The 24640-nt window shown below is 38.7% G+C and overlaps 1 protein-coding gene across 1 annotated transcript in view; it reads left to right on the top strand.

Moving 5' to 3' along the window:
• ADAMTS19 (ADAM metallopeptidase with thrombospondin type 1 motif 19) overlaps positions 1–24640 on the top strand; it is a 271247-nt gene that overhangs the window by 211254 nt on the left and 35353 nt on the right. Inside the window, 5 exon segments of the mRNA XM_030567704.1 lie at positions 3671–3798; positions 5656–5776; positions 8331–8411; positions 18364–18521; positions 19806–19959. Of these exon segments, the coding sequence (XP_030423564.1) occupies positions 3671–3798; positions 5656–5776; positions 8331–8411; positions 18364–18521; positions 19806–19959 (642 nt within the window).

Genomic DNA, 24640 nt, shown 5'->3' with positions numbered 1-24640 from the left:
TATTAGCCATTTATGGACTTAACCACAATGAATTTATCCAGTTCTCTTTTAAACCCTGTTATAGTCCTAGCCTTTACAACCTCCTCAGGTAAGGAGTTCCACAAGTTGACTGTGCGCTGCGTGAAGAAGAACTTCCTTTTATTTGTTTTAAACCTGCTGCCTATTAATTTTATTTGGTGACCCCTAGTTCTTGTATTATGGGAATAAGTAAATAACTTTTCCTTATCCACTTTCTCCACATCACTCATGATTTTATATACCTCTATCATATCCCCTCTTAGTCTCCTCTTTTCCAAGCTGAAGAGTCCTAGCCTCTTTAATCTTTCCTCATATGGGACCCTCTCCAAACCCCTAATCATTTTAGTTGCCCTTTTCTAGTGCCAGTATACCTTTTTTGAGGTGAGGAGACCACATCGTACACAGTATTCGAGATGTGGGCTTACCATGGATTTATATAAGGGCAATAATATATTCTCAGTCTTATTTTCTATCCCCTTTTTAATGATTCCTAAAATCCTGTTTCCTTTTTTAACAGCCTCTGCACGCTGCACGGACATCTTCAGAGAACTGCCCACTTTGAATCCAGGATCTTTTTCCTAACTCATTGTAGCTATATCGACATCCATCTGGCCCACCACAAAGTCTTCGGCGTAGGTGACAATCACTATCAATTCAAGGTTCTTCCCTTCGGCATCGCTATGGCCCCCAGGATCTTTAGCAAGGTCTTTGCGGTTGTAGCAGCCCACCTTCTCTGGCTGGGCACTTTGTATTCCCTTACTTGGACAACTGGCTCCTGGTGGCACTATCCCTTGCTGAGATGGCAGCAGCTGTCACCATGCTCCACTCGCTCCTTACCTTTCTAGGCATTTGTGTCAATGATGAGAAATTATGCTTCTCCCAATGCAAACAATCCATTTCATTGGAGCGTGCCTGGAGTCTGTAGCAGAGCGAGCCTTCCTCCCAGCAGATCACTTAGCCACCCTCACAGCTCTCGTGTCAACCCTGCACTGCAACCTGTGCACAACAGTATGCCGTTGTCTGTGCCTCCTTGACCACATGGAGGCCTGCACCCATGTGACACCACATGCTCACCTCCATGTGCACTGTCTACAGCTGTGGCTCCTCTCAGTCTGCAGGCCCCACTTCGCCCACCCGGACTCCCCCTTGACTGTCCCAAGTTGGGTCTGCACCTCCCTCACCTAGTGGACCAATCCTGCCAAGGTGCTCAGAGGCACCCCATTCACCACTCCCATCCTTACAGCCATGCTTACCACAGATACCTCCCTGGCAGGGTCAGGCACACACTTAGATGGCCATGCCATGCAAGGGACATGGACTGTCCGAAAAGCACACATGCACATCAACATTCTGGAGCTGCACATGGTCCACCTGGCTTGTCACATGATCCTGCCTCTGATCCACAATCAACATGTCTAGATCCTCTCTGACAACACGACCACAGTGGCATACATAAACAAACAAGGCTGCACCAGGTCCTAGCCGCTCTGCATGGAGGCATCCACTCTGGACCTAGTGTTTCTGTGACAACATCATGCCCTGGAACTCACTGGCAGATGCACTTAGCCAGACCTGATACCTCAACCACGAGTGGGAACTCCACAACCCTACTCTCTAATCCATCTGTCATGTCTCATTGGAAACTCAAGCAAACCACAAATACCCCTCTACTGCTCCAGAGGGACCAGGGGTCGAGACTCCAAAAGTGACAAACTCTGGTACTCCTTTCCCCCTGTTCTCCTCCACCCCCAGGTTCCTGCGTAAGATCCTCTGAGACCAAGCCACAGTCATCCTGGTAGCCAGGTGCTGGCCCAGACAGTTCTGGTTTCCTGATCTACTAAGACTGTCTACCCGCTCATCAGTCAGCCTCCTCACCCACAACAACAGAAGAGTTCGACACCCCAGCACAGGCCCGCTTGAATTGACAGTCTGGTTTTTGGATAGGGCTCACATGTAGACAATGCCTGTTTGTCACCTGTCCACTGTGTATTTATGAACAGCAGATGGGACTCCATCTGGGCATGTTACGCCATGAAGTGGAAGCACTTCACCTCCTGGGTGCAATGCCACCACCTTCCCCTGTAGGCCATCTCCATGCCCAACGACCTAGGCTATCTCCTGGAGCTTAAGAACTTGGGCCTCACACTTAGCTCGATCTGTGTCCACCTTGTGGCACTTTGTGTTTTCCTCCATTCACTGGATAGACAGTCGGTGTTTACCCACCCTACCACGATCTGGTTTCTGAAGGGCCTGATGAACTGTTTCCCACCGGTCCTTACCCTTACCCCACCCTTAATCTAGTTCTGTCTGCCCGCACCAAGCCTCCCTTTAAACCACTGGCCATATGCTCCCTCACACACCTATCCATGAAAGTCCTCTTGTGGCAATCACTTCCACCCAGAATGTCAGCGAATTAGTGGCCATGATGGATGACCCCCAATATACAATTTTCTATAAGGACAAAGTCTCCCTGTTCCTTCACCCTAAGTTCCTCCCAAAACTTGCTTCTGATTTTCATCTCAACCAGTCCATCCATCTCCTGGTCTTCCATCCTACGCTGCACACCACTCCCATGGACAGGACACTGCACTCCCTGGACATCCATAGGGCACTGACCTTCTACTTGGACAGGACTCATGCATTTTGCACCTCCCCATGCCTCTTCATGGCCACTGCGAAATGGTCAAAAGGGCAAGCCCTTTCCTCACAGCGCATATCCAAATGGATCCCTAAGGGCATTACTGAATGTTATGTGTGCTCTCCCAGCAGGATCGTGGCCCATTCTACAAGGGCACATGCAACCACTGCTGCCTCCCTGGCAGACGTCCCCTGGCATGAGATCTGTCATGCGGCAACTGGTGCTCCATCCACACCTTCATAGCGCACTACACCATCTACCAGTGGACAGACACAACCATGGGACATGCCGTCCTGCAGTCGGCATTACCTATCATGTCCTCACACCCACCTCCAAGCTGATCACTGCTTCATACTCACCCGAGTCTGGAATACATTTAGGGACCATCGCTTGAAGAAGAAGAAGTTACTTGTAACTGGAGGTTCTTTGAGATGTGTGGTCCCTATTTGTATTCCAATACTCGCCCACCATCCCCTCTGCTGTGGACTCTCTATTCAGTGATAAGAGGGAGATTGAGGGCGCATAACCCCGTATAATCTCTTATAACCTCTTCTGGAGCATGTTACAAAGTAAGGTGCCCGGGCAGACAACAGACACTGCTGCTGAAAACTTTCTGATCCAGCGCATGCGCACCCACGTTTGGAATACAAATAGGGACCACACATCTTGAAGAACCTCCAGACACAAGTAAGTAATCTCCTCTTACAATCAAAATTTTAGACAGCTGAAATGTTCATATTCTTCTAATTCTCGCAGTCAACATGATGTGTATTATGTAGACTGAAGATTTTAATACAGTTGTTTTCTAACAAGAAAAAGAGCCCTAGAAGAAAGATTCAGTATCTTTTTTCATTTGCCTTAAATAAAATGCAATAAGTTTTTGTTATAATTAATGTCGATTAATATAATTAAGAAAGCTGGACACCACCACTAAAAACATTGGTTTGGAAGAATTTTACTTTTATTAAATCCGTTTTACTAACTTGGCATTTTTTTCATCAATTTCTATTAAAGAAAAGCCTTGTGCATTGTATTGTTCCCCTGCTGGAAAGGATCAACCTATTCTTCTAACAGAAAAGGTGATGGATGGGACTTCTTGTGGTCAGCATGGATTAGATATCTGCGCAAATGGTAGATGCCAGGTATAAATCAATTCTTTAGACTTAACTTTTATCATACTGTACATACATGTTAATTTTTATAATATTGCATAAGAAATGTCCAGAGCTGGATCACTGCCTTTCTCTTATATATATAAAAAATGTAACATTTTAAATTCATTTCACTTATTACAATACATTATGTGGAGCAGCACCTGAAGGACTAGCTCGGGTTGGGGAAAGGCAGCACAAAAAATGTATACATTCAGATGAGCAGATCTTAACAACATTTAGTGGGAGTGAGGCAGTGGATGATTGATTTCATTTTCTTGGAGAGGGGCTTATCTTTCAGAAGCATGGAAAACACTGATGTAGAGTGTGTGTGTATATTTAGTCCAACCTGATTTCCAGAAATATAGAATTACAGGTCAAGGTAAATGACAACCCAGGGGCCTGAATCATGTATAATAGAAGCTTAATACTAATTCTGTGCATGTTACTAAAAGTTTATGCCATAAATTGCCTTAAAGTTTCACTTGGTACATGCAAATTCATATCTCTCTAGCTGCTCTTTCTTTGTCTTGTTTGGTGGTCCTTCCTCATCCTCCCTTCCTTTTAGTCCCACAGGTTTCTTTTTGGCTCCTTCCTAATTCAATAGTGTGTAGCCCTACACCACTCACTCATTGTCTTTACTGCAGTGTGTCAGATCTTTGCACAGGCATCCTCTAAACCCTGCCACATCAGGGTATGCCTAGGTTAGGATAAAAAGAGATTTTTTAAAAGTATTAGCTAAAAGTTTTAATCAACACATTATAAAACCCTGTTGTAAATGGGGCAAGTTGTATTTTAATGTGTAGGTTTCATCTTAACCATCTAACATGTTAATTCAAACACTTTAACTTATACACTTTAAAAATGTCCGTGTTATCCTAGTCTAAATATGTGGTAATAGGAAATAGGCATACAATTCCCATCTGAAAATCTTGATCTGTTACTTTCCTCTCTTTAATTTAAAAGAGCTCTAATGGAGAAATGCAATTACAGTTATCATGTAATTGAACATGAACAGATTTTCAGTTCACAGTAATTTCTCTTTTTATGGAGTTATTTTATTTTCTAGTTATTCTGCCCTGGCCTTGATCATTTATGAGAAGGAGTGGTGGTTTTAGTGGTTTCATTGGATGAGTGCACCCTAAGAATACAGTTCATTCTGATTACCCTGGGATCTCTAGACTTTTTATGGTATTCAGTGTAATCTGTTTTTTGTTATCAAATTAGCAATGATGTTTATGAATAGAAATAAGCATAGCAAAGTAATTTGTGTACTGCTAGAATAAATGTTTCTTGTTTTAAGGTTAGTATTTGTGTTGATAGCCTTTCAATAAAACATCAGTAAAGGTTACATTTCCAAGTACATAATACAAGTTCCAGACATGTTCACATTTATTTTAATATAGTAACTAGCACAGTAAAATATTTGGTGTCAGATTGTGCCTGACCCTTATGTGGGTGCATATACAGAGGAGCCCAAAGAACCTTCCCTGCTTTGCACAGCCAGTGTAAGCACCAGATAAAGCTACTGACTCTGTGATCAGGTGAACAGAGGGATTGTGCTGTCCTGACCACCCGCAGGAGTGCACAGTGCCACAAAGGGGAAGGGGCAGAGCAAGGAAGGGGCTGGGACATGGCTCCATCCTATATACACCAGCCAACAGAAGTGGTCAGCCACATGAGTGATGTGGGGGCTTGTTAATAAGCTGCATATGCCCTCCGAAGGGGGGAGGCAAGTTGTCATCTGGAATGCCTTGTGGTGCTCTCCCTGTGATGCACCAGCTCTGCACCAGTCAAAACACACAATCCTACACTTAATTACAATGATAGGCTTATTTTTCTCCACAGAAATTTGGCTGTGATGGAATGTTAGGATCTCTGGCACGAGAAGATCATTGTGGTGTCTGCAATGGTAATGGAAAATCATGCAAAGTTATTAAAGGCGATTTTAACCATACCAGAGGAGCAGGTATATCTGCTTATTTTTTACTTAAGAAACCACGCAGTGTTTTGATGGAATTGTGTGTCAAGAACTATGCTTCATTTTTGCTTAACAGTTAAGTGCTTGAGAACTATGTTCAGAGAGCTTCAGAAAACTTCTGTGAAGCTATTGATGGTTGTTTGATTATGATATGCAGTAATTGAGATGTGAGTGGAGAATTCACATGAAAATTTTCTAATGAAGAAATTGTAAAATGATGCTGTCTGTTATGTATTTATTAAATTACAATAGAGAAGGAATTATCTAATTTGCATTGGCTGCAGTTGTATAAAATAGTGTTTCCCCCAGTATGAAGGACACTATTTTATAGAAGACGCTATTTTGACAGATAAAAACAAGTATTTAGTAACCCCCACTTCAGTACCTGCATTTGTTTACTGTTCTTGAGAATAAATGTTATCCAGATTACTATACATCATCTACATCAAAGTCTTTAAGTAAAAGAAGAAACAAAGAATATGAAGGACAAATGTCCAAGGAAAAATTCTTATAAAGTGTAATAACATGAGTATAAAATTGTGAATAATAAATCTGAATGGCATTTCTGAAATGTTTTAGCAGCTAAGGCCTGATCTGACGCTCATGTGTCAGTCTTTCCATTGAGCTGAATGGGATGACTTATGCACATAAGTGTTTGCAGAATTGGGGCCTAAAGGTTGTTCACCTTTTGCTGCATCTAGAAGCAAACACATTTGGAACAATCCTTTATCTGAACATGCATTTGACAGATCATTATTTCAGCTGTGAAATGTTTGTGTGTAGTTATGATTTCCGCTTCTTTCTAAAGAAATTTGCAAAATTTCAAGATAGCGAGTAAATTATTTTGCACAAGATAGTATAATGAGAAGCAGACTGTAAGTATATATTTGAAAAATAGAGAGATTTCAGTGCAATCTAGACTAAACTAAGCAGTGCTTTAGAAAAGAAAATTGGACACAGCTTCCAGATACTTGAATTTAGCCCTTTCTGAGGCTGGAGGTAATGTAGGACAGGGAAAACTGAAACACAAACAGTCTGAAGGCTACAAACATATAAAGAAAGAGTTGCTAAGTTCAGTTACAGATCAAAGTTTGAATCTACAAAGCTATAGAAAAGGTAGCTGACCACATCAGTCAAATTCTGTCAACTCGCATTTATAACAGAGATAAATATCCAAATATATTGCAGGATTTTAGGTTAGGAATATCATGGAGCAGTACTAATCAACTTTTAAGCATGATTATATGAAGAGATATTTTCTAACTTTGGAACCTGAAATTTTAATTAATTAACTTTTAACAATTTTTTAAAAATATACTACTTTAAATTGGATAATTTCATTTCAACTATAGGATATCAGGCACAATGATGTCAATACTCAGTAATATAATTTCATATTACAACCACATTTACAAAATGAAAAGTCATCTATTCTGTGAGGTCTGTCTAAGGGTTTTTAAAGTCTTGTTTCATAAATAAAATTTCTGATTAGATATAGCTTTGCACCAATATCTAGTTCCCTGCACTGCCTTTTAACCATTTTTTTTAATTTAAAGCAGCTGACTATGCAACATTTTAACAAATCCTACTTTCTTATTAACTGAAAAAATAACTTAAAAGTTCACCAAGTTATTAATACGCACAATTGAAAGCTCAAATCTATGTCAGAATAAGGGTTGAGTATGGTAAAGGAACAAAGGAGATCTAGAAACCACATTCAATGTATTTTATTTGTTAATTTTTTAAAACCAGAACATCAAAATTATACATGCCGCATAATGTTGGAATTCCATCATGGGCGTCAGGTGCCCATCATGATAGAGCACTCCATTTATCTGGAGCCAACTTCATCCGTGTGGTTTCTGCCCCCAGAACTTCTTGAAGGAATAGCAGCTTGATTGTGTTCATTTGGCTATAGATCATAGTATATGTTATATATAGCACTTCACATGGATAATTGTGTGTTTTCAATGTTTCAGAGTTTTTAATGGGGCTGTCAGGAAACCCAGCAGCCCCATCTCCTTATCTCATGAAGTGGAGAGAAAATAAGCCTTGTGAAATTTATCTTTGTAGTATTTTTTTTTCATATAGGAGTGCTAATTAAAGACACAGAGGGATATATTTTCTCCTTGTTTATGGGCCTGATTCCATGAAGTGTTGAGCACCTTTGACTCCCAGACAGTCTATGACTACTCACAGACCTGAAGTAAAGCTCATGTTAAAGTAATATTTTGCTGTATCAGGGCCCGTGAAGTAAATGAGAGTTGTAAGTGTTCAACAGCTTTGATGTTCTGGCTTTATATGGGCATCTCCTATTAGCATTCATAGCAGTCAATCACAATGACCATGGAACATACCATTTATGTGAACTTATTTTTGGACGTTCACAGTACATGCTATCTTTGTAAAGGCTGTTTGTGAGAGGACATCCTGGAAAATATGATACAATATTAGATTTAAACGAATAGCAGTTTAAAAAAAATGCGAATTCTACTGTTCCATAGTTTTGTATTTAACTTACAACATTTGATCTCATGCTTAGGTTACATTGAAGCTTTGGTGATACCTGCAGGAGCAAGAAGAATCAAAGTTGTGGAAGAAAAACCAGCTCACAGCTACTTAGGTATATTTTGTTTAATTTTTTGTTTGTACCCATAGCAAAAAATTACCATACTGTTAGTATGTCTAACTAAGAAGGGAACCACAGAGAATATGAAAAGAAAGTGAATTTTGTGGAAAGGCCCTTTAAAGGAACTGAGCCTCAGGGAAATGACAATTGTGTGTTTGCTTTTTAATAGATTCCTGAAAAATTACAGTTGTTGCTGTTCTGTTCCGTGTTTTCAGTTTAAACTGAGAAACAGAACCAGTAAGAATTAGTAGTGCAATGAAATGAAAAGTCCTTGGTTTGATCTTTGTATAAGCATAATTAACCTATAAAAAAGGTTTTATCTGATTAATCTTAATGGAAAATGAAACCAAATTAAGATAATAAATCTTAATAATAGCAGTTCTGGAGTTCAAAGGTTTGCTTTCAAGTTATCATGAGAGCTGCTCCTGCTCTGTTAAAATATCTGAAAAGGTTCGGTATTTTGGATTTCTCTATTGTGTAAATACACTGATCGTTCTTTTGGGGGGGGGTTGGAAATGATGTCAGCTCGTACAACAGACTCTCAAATTGATAACCTCAGTTTAGTGGTAAGTTTTCTAGGGTATTTTTGTTTTTTAAGAGTAATACATATTTATTTTTAAATGATGCAAGTTGAAAACCAAATATACCTCAGATATTTAGTAATATGTTAGTCTGTGCAAGAGTGGACATGTCTTTTACAACTTGAGTGTATTTACTTCCCTAGTTCCTATTATATATGAACCACTCAGCTGCATCATTTAGTCCATTTCATCTTGTCCAAACTTCTTGTAGCACTCTAATAATGAGGGACAGGGTACAGTCCCAATAATATTGTATTGGGACACCCAGGAGGTGTGTGGGTTACAGACAGAAGCATTCCATCAAAATAGTGCTGTGTTCATCAGGGGTAAAATAGGCTCAAACGTGTTGCTCAGGATGACCCCTGAGCAATATAGCTGAGTTGATCTAACTTTTCACTGTAGACCAGCCCTTAGACTCGTAAGTGCCTAAATCACTTTTGAAAAATAAGATTTAGGCTCCTAAATCAGTTAAACGTTGCAGTGTTGAGTGCTGCATCACCTAAATAGCTTTAAAAATCTGGTCCATACCCACCTGGGACACTCAGGTCACATACAGAATAGTCAGAACTTGAGTGAGGAATCTATGCTTCTGTTTGACTTAGAGGAATCAAACTCATTTGTGAGAAGTATCCAACTCTTCTTCTAACCAATACTTTGGTTAGGCTCAACAAGAAATAAATACACTTTTTTCGTGTCACTACATAACATCACAAAGTATCATAAGGGGCATCCTTAGACATGATACAAATCTTTGGAAATGTGCTCCTTATCGTGGTTGGTAACTAATTCTTAGTCACTTGTCATTTTACTTTTACTTTTTTAAGAATTTAACAAAGCAACTCAACCTCATTGAGGTTCAGCTATTGTTATATTTGAAAGGCATTTGTTCAGCCATTTTTGAATTATTGAGGAGCAGGAAAAGGACTTGAATAATATTGTTCAAGTGAAAATCATATGTTCTTACTGCAGGAAGGAATTTCCTTTAAACTTTTCTTAAGTTGCTTGGTTGCAACAGTTCTGAGAGTAGTTTGAGTCTGAACAGAATGAAAAGAATTCCAAAGTTTGAGACCAAGAATGAAAATTTCAGCTCAAAAAGATCATTTTGCAGAAAACTCTGTGACTGAAAAATGGCAGTTGTAATGCATACTGATACATCCTTAGCTACATCCAGCATTCCCTATCACAAATCCTATAAATGATTTAACTATTCTCTTGTTTCTTTTTTTTAATTTTATAAGTTCCTTTATGCTATTTTTACAATGTTGAATGCTTTATTTTCTTAATTTCTGGCCCTAACAACAAACTGTGTCAACTTTACATATTCAGAGCCAATTTTTCAGAAAATAACCTCTATAAATGCTGTAGAGAGGCATGCAATATGGCTGCAAAAACATACACTTCCAAAGCAGAAGCCAGGTTAAGACTGTTGGAACATTTGGCCCTTATTGCACTACTGTAAATTCAGTATGGGGGTAATCAGAACTGTTCTTTCATCTTCACAAGTAGTGAGGAGCAGAAGCACTGTGATCTGGGTACTGCAATTGTATTGGCTAAATTGTGCCTTATAGCCACAGTCCACATTAGTAAAGAGAGAGGCTGGCTGTTCTACAGCAGCAACTCTCAGGAGGAATTCTGACTGATTGTGCCAGAATTGTTCATGAGCCCTACGGAGAAGATAAGAGTCATTGGCAGCAACTCTACCATCCTAGGAGAGGAGAGGGTGCAACACATGATCCTCTGTGCAGTTGGGCAGCTCTGCCATGGTCCAACCCTCACTCTCTCTCTCTTTCTTCTCACCCCTTTGGGGAGCTAGAACCCTAGATGGGGATGAGACAGTGTATGCACTCCCAGCCACACTGTGACTAGGTCCTGCACAGACTCAAAAGATTTACAGAATCTCTGTTACCTGTGAAAGATCACATATTAGCTAGTGAGCCCTAGATACATTACATGATCAAAATGGCAATAATGATCCTTCTTCAGTACATCATTCTTAAGATCATATGGGTGGATAAAAATTGTACTCAATGACAAAAAGAAATAAAACAGAGATGTTTAATTAATAACATTTCCAGCCATCTGAAATCCAATTAATTTTAAAATTAAAACACCATATTCAAGAAGAAATTTGAGATTTCTGTCTAAGGAGTAGATTAACACTTGTTTTATTTCTCATCATGTTAACACTGTTGCCAGGAGACTTGATTAATTTTCTCTTGCTTTACAATCTCTATCATAAGAATACGTTATGAGAAATTCAGGGTTTCGTGTATTAGCTGAATTGTTGTACAGTAATGCTGTGCTTTGTCCTTTCCTCAATTTTCAAATTTAACAGGTTGGCATTACAATGATTTTTTGTTTAAAAACCTCATTAATATGGGGTAAAAAAGGTAGTTTACAATATATTTTTCATAAAGAATATATTAGACTTTCACAATAGAATTCTTATTCTTGTGACAGTATTATATAATGACATGACATAACCCATTCCCATAATGATTTAATAAGAATGGATAATGGAATATAAGAATTCTTTTATAGTCTAACAACTATAATCATCTCCTTACCTTCTCGTATTCTGCTAAATGGATGTTAGAAGGAAAAAATATAGTTATTTTCATATGTAGCACAGAAGTGGATTACTCTTAACTTCTCAGATATACAGTCATTCTCTTTCAAAGATGTAAACCTTTAGGAGTCCTGAGAATTTAATGCTACACAAATTTGTAATCACCAGTTCCATTTTGAGGCATCTAATGTATAATTGTGCTGCATGTGGTTTCCATTATGGAATATGCTTCCTGAGGAAAAAAATCTGTCATATGATCCTTTTATGTAGTCTGTCAAAGCGCACACACAGTTTTAAATATCATCTCTGACAATGCTTTTAAATATCTTGGGCCATATCCTCAACTTGTCTAAATTGTCATAGCTCAGTTGAAGTCAATTTACACCATCTGAGGATCTGGTCTTTATCAACAAGAATTTGTACAACTTTGTGTATTAAGACCAAGCATATTTCCCTCCCACTTCCCTGTACTTAAAAATTCATATAATATGGTTAATATGTAGCAGTTTTGGAGCTAATTTTATACCAGTATAAAGTAATCATATGATTTTTAGAATTTGCTAATGGTTTATATCCTTGGTAGTTGTTAGTACTTTATTTCTTGAATTTTGTGATTTATAATGATAGAAACTAACGCTGCCAAATTAAAAAAAACTGTGTGGGTTTACATTTTTTTTCATGAAGAGAAGATTATGTGGTTTTATTTTGTTTTAATTTAGTAACAAAGAAGACTCTGTGGAATTTACTGTCTGTAACAGTCCTTTTCAGTTCATTCAAATATTAGAGAAGAAAAAGTCACAGTCAGATCTTAGACTCCCAGTTCAATGTTTTGTGTATACGAAATAGGTAGAACTGGTAGCAATTGATCAACACATTTAAGAAAACAGCCAGAATTAAGCATATGAAAGTCTATCATGCTCAACTGATATTTGTTTAAACTTGGTGAAAACATTTATAGAATTCTCACCTTGCCAAAGCAGTAAATTGTGAAATGAATACGTTAGTTATTCCTTCTCATTCATGAAAGCTAAATCCGATACCTCTGTTCAGAAAAGACCCACGTTATATCTTGCTTATGTGTTGTTTTCATTTTTAAAGGAGGAGGTCTAGATACAAGAGCAAAGCACAAAAATGTGAGAACAATTATGCACCTATATTTGCATTCTCAGTTTCAAAGACTGTCCATGCAAAATGAGTAATTAAACAGAAATGGCTAGTTAGACATGTAATTAGCCATTTGCTGATCCATGTATCTAGATAGCACACACAAACGTAACTACAGTATGTACACAAACATTCGGTATACATTTTTGCACATATATACTTTAATATGGGCCTCTGGAGTCTTTTTTTTTTTTTTTTTTAAATCTGGTCCTTCCACTTAGAAGAATTGTGCAACAACTCTCTCTTTGATAAATGCTATTAAGTTACTGTTCTTGAGAAATTGTCTTGCGTACTTAGAGGATTCATCAGCTTTATTGTCAGAGTAGGTACAGAATGGAAGTGACAGAATATGTGAAAATTTATCCACAGTGCTAAAGATTTAAACATATATTCAGCGAAGCAGTTAAGTACATATTTAACTTTAAGCATATGCTTAAGTCCTACTGACTTCAATGAGATTTAAGCATATGCTTTGTTGAATAGTGATGGTCTCCTTATTATTGCAGAAACTGTTGGGAGAGAATACATGCAGATTGCTTTACATAAGTTAGTTAAAGTTGTATCATCCATAAAAATCCCAACACCCTGTCTCCTCGGTTTCATTTTGTAGTAACCTTGATGACCTTGGCACATGGCATTTCCTGAGGATTAATGAACTGTTAAGGTTAACTGCCTGAGGTTCTGCTGAGGTGCCATCATCTCCTTCCTGCCCATCAGTAATCCTCAGGAAATACCCAGTGCTTTGATAGTTATTACTATTTTTTTTAAAAGGCCCCCATAGACTTGTTTTTTACCCACATGAGTGTATGTAATATTCACACACAAATTCAAGGTATATATTTAGAATCACATCAGTTATACAAAAAATATTATTAAACATTGAATCACAAATATCTAAATTCTTTATTTGTATTTTAAAAGGGGAAAATAGAAGTATATTCTCTTCAGTATTAGGAAAACCTGATGATCAATATAAACTGTCATCTTTGTTTTCTGTACTATTCCTATTATACAACATTACCTCCATATTATATCTTTCCCTTTTTATTACACATCTTACTGGAAATATTTCTCAGGCACACTCTAACTACTGCCCTGCATAGCTTTTCGTTAATTGTTTAATTATTGGAGTATGTGATTTTGTTTGATGAAATTCTTCATTTGGGGAAGGGGGATTCTTTTTTTGACACTGTGCATGCTGCGATATACCTAATCAAACTATTGCAAAAAGGTTGTGTGGTCCTGATAACTATTCTTCTTTGATTTCCTTATGCTCACACAGTGGCCTGACATAAATTAAGGGACAAGCAACTAATAGGAGAGCGTCCTACAGAGAGAGAATCTCAAAGGTCACCCTCAGTTATTTGAGAGATGATGGGGAGTTTAGGTTATTCAACTGATAATATCTCTATATAAAAGTAATTTAATGTCTAAGAGTAAATTTCTTCACATAATCAAAGATATTTATCAATTAAACTATGATATTCATTATTTAGCACTAAAGGAGTACTGAATATATTACTTTTAATATTTTTAAATGTCCCATTGTTGGTTAATAAAAAATTTTAAAATGTGGTTGCAAAAGTACATTTAAATAGAAATAACACTAATATTGGTACATTATGTCAAATTATATCTAATTCTAGAGGCACTGATAGTGGCTCCAAATATAAGGTTGTGACATAATTTTGCCTTTTACACACCATTAAGCTGAAATTTTCAAAGGTGCTTGAGGTTTTGTAATTGGCTTTGAAAATGTGAAACAGTGGCTTACTTAAAAAAAACTAAAGATCGAATGTACACTTTCAGGGGTTTATGATTTTTTATTTTTTACACTATTTTGGTCACTGGTAAGTGTTCCTAGAGAAGTAGTAAATGGTCAAAATTACATTATGAAATTTTACATGTGGGGCCTACCAAGTTTTGTTCCCTCTTTGCACCCAAGCTATACCATCCATCAATTCAGAATTCACAAAAATGTGAACTCCCCCCTCATTTGAACTCAGTCCCCTTTTTCTTAAAATCTTTTATCCTTTCTCTACAAAAATTGGCAATTTCCACTTAATCAAAAATAAAAATGTCAGAACAAAGCTGCTATTTCAGTAGTGTCCACATAAAGAGAGAGAGCTCACCGTTACAGTACATAAATCCAGCAAATCTACCACATTCCTCAGTTATTAAGTAAATGGAATTTAGCTGTCCCTCTTTTGGTACAGGCTAGCTTTTGATCTGTATTACAGAGTAGTGCATTCTATGGCATCAGGTTGATCAGGAAAAGGCACTGAGAGAGAATGTCACAGGATCTGACATATGTTTAGATATGCATGTGTTGGATGCTCGACAAACCCTAGGTAAAGATTGGGGAAGAAAATAACTGAAATAAAATAACCTTTGCAGATTACTCTTAGTATTTAACTTTAACTAGGTACTGCAAACGGATTCTGTAAATGTGTTTATGTAGTAATAACGAAAAATAGTAAATTATACTTTCCATTATTGTAGTGCAGTGGCACTCTTTCCATTTATTTCATGGGCTTTACAAAATGGAATTAAATAAGCTTCATAAAACTCCTGTGAAGTAGGAATTCCCATTTTACAGACTGAGTGCTTGTCTGTATGAATACTTAGTTTGCAGCAAGCTGGGGTGATAAAATCTACCTCACACTAGCCTGCCACATGCTAACTGTCTTTGTGGACCCGGCTCTCAGTTCCCTAGCAAGCTTTAATCTACTCCCATTTCAAAGTAGGGTAGAGCAAATGGCACTATGGAACTTCTAGTGCGTAGCAACAGGGTCCACATGGACAGTTCGTGCGCAGCAGGCTAGTGTGAGGATTTACACCACAACTTGCTGTGAACTAAATATTCATATACGTAAGCCCAAGAAAAAGTAGGTACAGGAGAGAAATTTGGAGCATAGGAATTACCATACCAGATTATCCAGAATCTGATTTAACAGTGACTTATATCAGATGCTTCACAGGAAGATGCATGAAACTACACAGTGGAAAATAATGGATGGGTGAAGTTTCTTCTTATTCCCTACCAGTTAGTGGTTGTTGTGTAGTCTGAAGTATGAGTATTTATGTATTCTCATTAGCCACACAATGTTTAATTAATCTTTTTAGTCTTAATGGTAGTGGTAACCTGTTCCCACAGGTCAGACACATACTGTTTAATTTTTTTTCTTTGATCAGTATTAAATTGATTGCCACTTGTTCTTGTATTATAAGAGAGAGTAAGTGGGAGTGCTTAATTTACCTTCTCAATGTCATTCATTATTCTGTATACCAGTTATCTTCTTTCTAAATCAAGCAGACCAGTCTTTTCCAGTCTTTTCTCATATGAAAATCTGTCCATGACTAGTCAATTTCATCATCCACTTTTGAATCCCTTCTATTTCTGCTTTATAACTTTTGAGATTGGATGATCAGAAACGAATGATGGGGGAAAGGTAAATAGAGCCATCATGATTAGCATATTAAGCAGACGTCTCAGCACACCAATGTCTAGCCAGTTTCTTTGGCAAATCTCGTGGCATAGATGAGTTTTAAAAAGATTTAAAGGAGAATAATATATTGACTTTATGGACATTAATAAGGAATATCTTCCATGCATGGGAATGAAGGTTGACATTGTTGGTGGAATAGAGACTTATTACATATTAGCACTGATAGGTAAGACAGAATTAAACTATGAAAGGCCTTATATAGGGATGCAAAGAGATAAAAGACATAGACCAATGAGCCAAGGAAATTACTTTAGCAATAGCATTTTGAATGGACTTGAGAGGATCAAGATTGCAATTGTCAGGGTTAGAATGAAAATAGTTGGAGTAATCAGGACTATGACTATGTGCTCAGATCAAGTGTAGTATCTAGATAAACTTGCCCAAGGTGAAATAGGCTCTGGCAGAGCCAAGAATAGAACTTAAATCTCCTGATTCTCAGTCCTGAGCTTTAATCACTGGACCACCTTTCCTTCCTTTGAGTCAAATTCTGCAGCTCAAGTATGGGCCCTCAGATGTGACAAGAATACAAAAAGAACCAGAATGTTTCTGTTACATGAGAGGCCTGTTCAGAGATCTGCACCCTCTGCACACCTTATGTGCCAACATGGAGTGTTTTGGAGATGGGACAGAGGTTGGCTAGGTGGATCCACAGTTATGTTACTTCGGCAGCCAAACCCCCTCTTTTCTATGATTGACTGGGTACAAAACCTGAAGAGGCTGTTAAAGTCCTATGGCTGCATAGCAGCTCCTCTGTTGATCAAGGAGAGGATTCCATTCCATCTTACCCTCTCTGACCCTTGCAGACCTCCCCAGTTTTTAGCCCATTTACGTTGGTTGTGTGCTGGGGAGAGGATTTGGACCTGACTACCAACTGCTAAATGGAACTTAATTAACTTTAAACAGTTGAATTGTTAAACCTAAAAGGCCAATTTTTGAAACTTATAAAATCACTGGATATTTTTAGTACAGGAATATTTTACAGCATTAATGGATTTTATAGTCTTACTCTTTCTTGCACAGTGCTGTAGTGGCACACATTATTGGTGAATAATGCAATTGTGTTCCTGCCAGTCGATGGTCCTATTGCCATTGTTTCCCATAGAAACATAACATAACAGTATAAATATAAATAGAGAAGCTGATCACCAGGAATGACTCACATTAATATACAACTCTAAAAGAAATTCTGGGCACGAACTAAGGTGTTGAGGTTCTTTCACATAATTCTGAAGCCAAACATCCAATTTAAATGGGGAATGTGTAGAACTTCTTGCCACAAGGTGACTTTGAGTATACTTTACTTCACATGGCTATTCAAGAGCTTGATTCTTTGAAGAATTACAGACTCTTCACGGGAGAAAAAAATACTGAATTCATGTATCAAAAATGATGCAAAATCTTTTATCCTCAATTCCTCGAAGTGTATCTTATTTAGTCTAACCAGTGCTTACAATGAAGCCAAAAGGGAGAAAGAGCCCTCCCCCCAAAAAGGTATTCCTGGCTTGAAACATCAAATTATGCCTGTATACAAAAGTCAGTTTTTAAAAAAACAGAAATATAGTGCATAAATGTAGCCTGTCTGGGACAATTACAGCATTTCCACATTTTCAGTTAGTAAGCAATGGGGTCTACTAGTTAAAAAGAAAAGGATTTGAAAGCAGGAGGTTTCTAAATCCTAATCTGCACTGACCCAGAGAAGTGCTCTGTGATTTCTGAAGCATTTCATTTGTCCCCCTTATTCCTTAAGTCCTGTCCGTTCATAAAAATTACCATATTGGGGGCAAAGAACTTGTACAGGCCAGACTGCCCTGTGTTTTAATCAAGTTATTGAATAATGCTACAGGCCGTTAGTCCTTGTAATCAGGCCAATAAAACTGTCCTAAATTCAGAAGAATCCAAATAATGGCAGACATATGTTTTTTGTCATGTTTCCTTGCCAGAAAGTGAATCTAGAGTGTGCTGTTGTTGAAGTTTATTTATGTAGGTTATGAATGACCAATAGCTTTGTGAATTGGATCCTGTGATTCCACCAACTTGTAAATTATACTGACAGCACAATATAAAGAGGCCATAAAGTATTACAGTATAGTTCTCTTTCACATCATTTTTTAATATTTCCACAGCTCTTCGAGATGCCAGCAAACAGTCCATTAATAGTGACTGGAAGATAGAACATTCAGGAACATTCAATATTGCTGGGACTACTGTCCATTATGTTCGGAGAGGTCTCTGGGAGAAAATCTCTGCCAGAGGTCCCACAACATCACCTTTACATCTACTGGTATGACAATATGGATTATATTTTTTACCTGTTTTATATGAAATAGCATGGTGGTGAGGTTGGTGTTTTATGTTTCTGGAATTGTTTAGCAATCCAAATAGCTTGACGGTTTTTTCTAATGTGAAATAGCTAGAAGCCATAACTGAGATGAAATCTTTTGTGTGACAAACATTATAGGAGACTTCACATTGTAGGAGCAGTGGGCTGTGGTGGTCACCTACTGAAATGGAGGAGAGGCGAAGTTGATAATGATGGTGATAGAACTGGAAGAGGGAGAGAGAGAGTATGGTGATTCTCAGAGTGATGATGGGAGAATACTCAACATTTTAAAATCCTCCAAATGCAAGAATCTGGGGAGAGATATCCCTCCAAAAATAAAATTAAAACCTGATATCCTCCAAAAACTATATCCTCCTTGTGAGTAATATCATCTAGTATTCTTTCGTGCAGAAACCTGAAGTTGTAATCCATCCTTTACCAATGGGTTAACTAGAATCAGATCTTGTGTGTTGACATTCTCTCACTACACTGGTGGGACAGAGGTGTTCAAAATATTTGTCTGTAACTGTGAAACAAAAATTGGTTTGTGAGCCAAATTTATTTCTAAAAATCACTTTTATTCAATGAGCCAGAAGAAGCCACAGTATACTTCTGCTATAGGTTATTTCTGGGGAATAAAATTTTCCTGCCATCATAAACATGTACACATCTCTAAAACAACTAAGTCACGCATTCCTTTTTAACAAGAATTTAGGCCAAATTTAAATGGTTTATAAGTACCAATAACTTCACATTGACTGTATTATGTGTTCAACAATTGCAGTGTGCTGCTAGTGACAATCATTATAGTAAAGAAACATATTTGGAGAAAAAGTTATATGGTTTCTATGTACATTGAACAATGAGTTAACAATACGACTGCCTTAAAATGGTCAGTTTCTAAACTATCCAACCACCCCTTCCTACAGAAAATTCTAATCTGAGAAAGTCAGCCTCAATTTTTGCTCCTATCCTAGTAAGTTTTGTGCACATCCCTTCATCTATTCTGCTTAAATACTCTGTCCATTTCCTTTTTTTAGGTCATAGCAGCATAATACTTATAGTCAAGAAGACTGTGATGGTTTCCTCTAAGACCAGAATGCAGCTCTGTACCAACAGAGAAAGTGCACATGAGCGATGTAGTGTTAATTCTTCCTTTAATACTCTATTTAATTTCTTCCTGTGGTCATAATTTGACTTCAGCAATGTCTGTGAACATGAATTTTCATTCTATGTATGTTGCAGGTGCTGCTTTTTCATGACCAGAATTACGGTCTGCATTATGAATACACTATTCCACTGGACCCTCTTTCTGAGAATCAGAGCTCAAAAGTGCCTGAACCTCTTTTTATGTGGACGCACTCAGGTTGGGAGGACTGTGATGCTGTATGCGGAGGAGGTAAATAATTTTTTTTAAGTTATAATATATATTTATATATACTTGGATAACTATATGTTCAATCAAGCGTTAGTTTTAATAGTGTTTTAATAATACCATCTTTATTGCAGCTGATATAATACAATAGGCATGAAAAGATTAAGTATATTTTTCATCTCCTTGCTTTTTAATTTTCAAAAAACAACAATAATATCTATAGTAAAATTTTACATCTAAGTAAAGTAGATAGTCAAAAAGGACAGTGAGGCAAGGAAGTCTGGTTAAACAAAATGAATTAAGGTCAAAATTATTAAAAAGCAATTGTGTGTGCGTGCATGTACATAACAAACGCATATGTATGCTTTGTTATGTTCCACTAAATATTTGGAATCAGTGAACATAATGTATCAGTAAAATACGTTTCAAAGTATCCTAAGTCATGCTGAAGAAAATCTGTGCCCAATCTCAAATCCAATCTATGTAACTAGTAGTTTGTCTTGATAATGATCCAAAAGTACATGTACCACACTGTCAAAAGAGGCTCACAACTATGAGTGCCTACTTCAGGGCAGACTGTCAAAAACAGGGAAGATGCCCCAAACTGGTGTTGTGTACTATAATTAGATTTCACGAAGCCTGTAACAAATGTGAACTCCTATGCCAGTTTTTACCATGAAGTCACAGACAGTCCTTTTAGACTTTCCACTCTATCTTGCCACCCAGACAAACTAGACATAGTGATAATGGTCATTTATACAAAAAATCACACCACATCAGATTGCTTCCAGTCCCAAGAGACCAGTCACTTACCAAAGATCAATTGGTGCTCTAGATCCTACACCAAAGACAACACCTGTAGATAATCCTGTTATAAATTATCTAAAGGTTTATTAACTAGGAAAAAGGAATCAGAGAGGTTTCAGAGGGGTAACCGTGTTAGTCTATATCAGCAAAAGCAATGAGGAATCCTTGTGGCACCTTAGAAACTAACAAATTTATTTAGGCATAAGCTTTCATGAGCTATAACCCACTTCATCAAATGCATGGAGTGGAAAATGCAGTAGGCAGGTATAAAAATACAGCACATGAAAAGATGGGAGTTGCCTTTCCAAGTGAGGGGGGGTCAGTGCTAATGAGGCCAATTCAATCAGGATGGAAGTGGCCCATTCCCAACAATAGAAAAGAAGGGGTAAATATCAACAGAGGGAAAGTATCAGAGGGGTAGCCGTGTTAGTCTGGATCTGTAAAAAGCAACAAAGAGTCTTTAAGGTGCCACAGGACTCTTTGTCGCTTTTAACAGAGGGAAAATTACTTTTTGTAGTGACCCAGCCACTCCCAGTCTTTATTCAGGCCTAATTTGAAGTTTGCAAATTAATTCCAGTTCTGCAGTTTCTCATTGAAGTCTGTTTTTGAAGTTTTTTTTGTTGAAGAATGGCCACTCTTAAGTCTGTTATTGAGTGTCCAGGAACCTATCCTTGCAACAAAACCCATTGCCAATTCTGTCCACATATCTATTCAAGGGACATAATCACATCAGTCACACCATCAGAGGCTTGTTCACCTGCATATCTACCAATGTGATATATATTCCATCATGTACCAGCAATGCCGCTCTGCCATGTACATTGGCCAAACCAGACAGTCTCTACGCAAAAGAATAAATGGACACAAATCAGATGTCAAGAATGATAACATTAAAAACCAGTCAGAGAACACTTCAACCTCCCTGATCTCTCAATTACAGACCTAAGAGTCGCAATACTCCAGCAAAAAAACTTCAAAAACAGACTGCAACAAGAAACTACAGAACTGGAATTAATTTGCAAACTGAACACCATTAAATTAGGCTTGAATAAAGACTGGGGGTGGATGGGTCATTACACAAAGTAAAACCTATTTCCCCATGCTAATTTTTTCCCCTACTGTTATTCACATCTTCTTGTCAACTATTGGAAATGGGCCATCCTGATTATCACTACAATTTTTTTCTCCTGCTGATAATAGTCCACCTTAATTGATTAGTCTCATTATAGTTGGTATGGCAACACTCATTTTTTCATGTTCTCTGTGTATATATATCTTCCTACTGTATTTTCGACTGCATGCATCCAATGAAGTGGGTTTTAGCTCATGAAAGCTTATGTCAAAATAAATGTGTTAGTTTCTAAGGTGCCACAAGTACACCTTGTTCTTTTTGCAGGGAGATAGAAGTGCTCTCCTACTGGTTTTTGAATGTCACAATTCTTGATGTCTGATTTATGTCCATTTATCCTTTTGCATAGAGACTGTCTGGTTTGGCCAATGTACATGGCAGAGGGACATTGCTCGCACATGATGGTATATATCACGTTGGTAGATGTGCAGATGAATGAGCCTGTAAGCATGCAGACTCACCCCTGTGGCACCTCCTCAGGGAATTAGCTCAATTTCCAGCCCGGAGTGCCCTCTGCAGGCTGGTGATCTGCCACAACTGGGCCCCATGTCCCCCCAGACCCCGGTGCCCATTTTCTCTGGGGTGCTGCCCCCTGGCAATACCCCAACAATCTCTGTGGGTCTTCCTTCCCCGGGGAACCCCCACCCACTACCCCCACCTCGCCTCAGTCTGGGCTTCTGCCAGTCCTCACCTAGCTCACTCACTGGGGCAGACTTCAGTATAAACACCACTCATCACAGGCAAGAGGGTTTGACCTGCTGCCTTCTTCTACCACCCAGTACCTCTGTGGGCCTGGGAGCAAGCCCTGCAGCCTGGGAAGTTGCCAGCCTGGAGCTCCCCAGCTCCTCTCGCTCTTCCCCAGCCCTGCTTCATGCCCAGGTACCCTCTTATTCCCCTGCAGCCAGGCCAGTCTCCCTCCACAGCTAGAGGAGAGACTCTGCTCTGCTTCTGGCTGCCCTGGCCTTCTTATAAGCCCCAGCTGCCCTGACTGGTGCATGGCCCAGGTCTAGCACCTTCCCCAATTTTTGGGGCTTTTTCTCCTAGCCCCTAGCTCTCTCCCAGGGCTGACTTCTACCCCGTCAGGGCTGGAGTGGGTAACCATCCTGCTACAGAGCCCCTGATGGTGTGGCTGATGTGGTTAGGCCCTATGATGGTGTCCCTTGAATAGATATGTGGACAGATTTGGCAAGAGGGTTTGTTGACGGATTTGGTTCCTGGGTTAGTGTTTCTATTGTGTGGTGGTGTGTAGTTGCTGGTGAGTATTTGCTTCAAGGTGGGGGGCTGTCTGTAAGTGAGGACGGGCCTTTCTCCCAAGGTCTGTGAGAGTGAGGGATCGTTCTTCAGGATAGGTTATAGATCCTTGATGATGATCTGGAGAGGTTTTAGTTGGAAGTTGTAGGTGATGGCTAGTGGAGTTCTGTTACTTTCTTTGTTGGGCCTGTCCTGTAGTAGGTGACTTCTAGGTACCCTTCTGGCTCTGTCAATCTGTTTCTTCACTTCCCCAAGTGGGTATTGTAGTTTTAAGAATGCTTGATAGAGATCTTGTAGGTGTCTGGCCTTGGCTACACTGGTGCTTTACAGCGCTGCAACTTTCTCGCTCAGGGGTGTGAAAAAAACACCCCCCTGAGCGCTGCAAGATACAGTGCTGTAAAGCGCCAGTGTCGCAGCGCTGGTAGCGCAGCTCCCAGCTCTGCAAGCTAATCCCCATGAGGAGGTGGAGTACGTGCAGTGCTGGGACCACACTCACACTTCAAAGCGCTCCCGCGGCAGCGCTTTCAAGTTTCGAGTGTAGCCAAGCCCTCTGTCTCTGTCTGAGGGGTTGGAGCAAATGCAGTTGTATCTTAAGGCTTGGCTATAGACAATGGATCGTGTGATGTGGTCTGGATGAAAGCTGAAGGCATGAAGGTAAGTATAGCAGTCAGTAGGCTTCCAGAATAGGGAGGTGTTTGTGTGACCATTGCTTATTTGCACTGTAGTGTCCAGGAAGTGAATCTCTTGTGTGGACTGGTCCAGGCTGAGGTTGATGGTGGGGAATAAATTGTTGAAATCCTGGTGGAATTCCTCAAGGGCCTCCTTCCCACAGGTCCAGAGGATGAAGAGGTCATCAATGTAGCACAAGTAGAGTAGGAGTTCTAGGGGATAAGAGCTAAGGAGGCGCTGTTCTAAGTCAGACATATAAATTTTGGCATACTGTGGGACCATGCGGGTACACAAATGGCATAATAATAATGATAATGTGATAATTACACCATACTGGAAAAATCTCACTACACCTCATATTCACATCAACAAGCATTGCTATCTGTGTTTCTAATTATAGTCACTTGATTACTACTATCTTTTTCTTTTGCCTGTTCTTCTCTCCTGTTTGCAGGTATGGGTGTGCTGCATAATATATGCTATGCTTTTTTATCCTCATTCACTATCCTGTTTACTTTATCGTTCTCAAACTCTTGCAGAATTGAAAACATAGGTGACATTTGCACTGCTGTATATTCTGAGTGGCCCTTTCTCTGTATTTCTTGTTTGATCACAAAGACACACAGAACCACAGAAGATAGAGAAAAATATATTAGTTCTTCTGTTGGCTCCTAAGATATCCATTACCAAAGTTTTTAATTATCAACCACGTAGTCTATCTCCTTGACCATCCACTTCCCTGGGGTGACTTTTCACAAAATGAATACTTTATATCTGACTTATCAATCCTCATCCTCAAAGGAAACCTGCATAACGTTTTCAAAATATAAGCCTGGAAGCTTAAATTTA

This window comes from Gopherus evgoodei, chromosome 6 (assembly GCF_007399415.2).
Source record: "Gopherus evgoodei ecotype Sinaloan lineage chromosome 6, rGopEvg1_v1.p, whole genome shotgun sequence".
NCBI lineage: Eukaryota > Metazoa > Chordata > Testudines > Testudinidae > Gopherus > Gopherus evgoodei.
The sequence above is the reverse complement of the archived record's forward strand: the minus strand, read 5'-3'. Positions and strand labels throughout refer to the sequence as shown.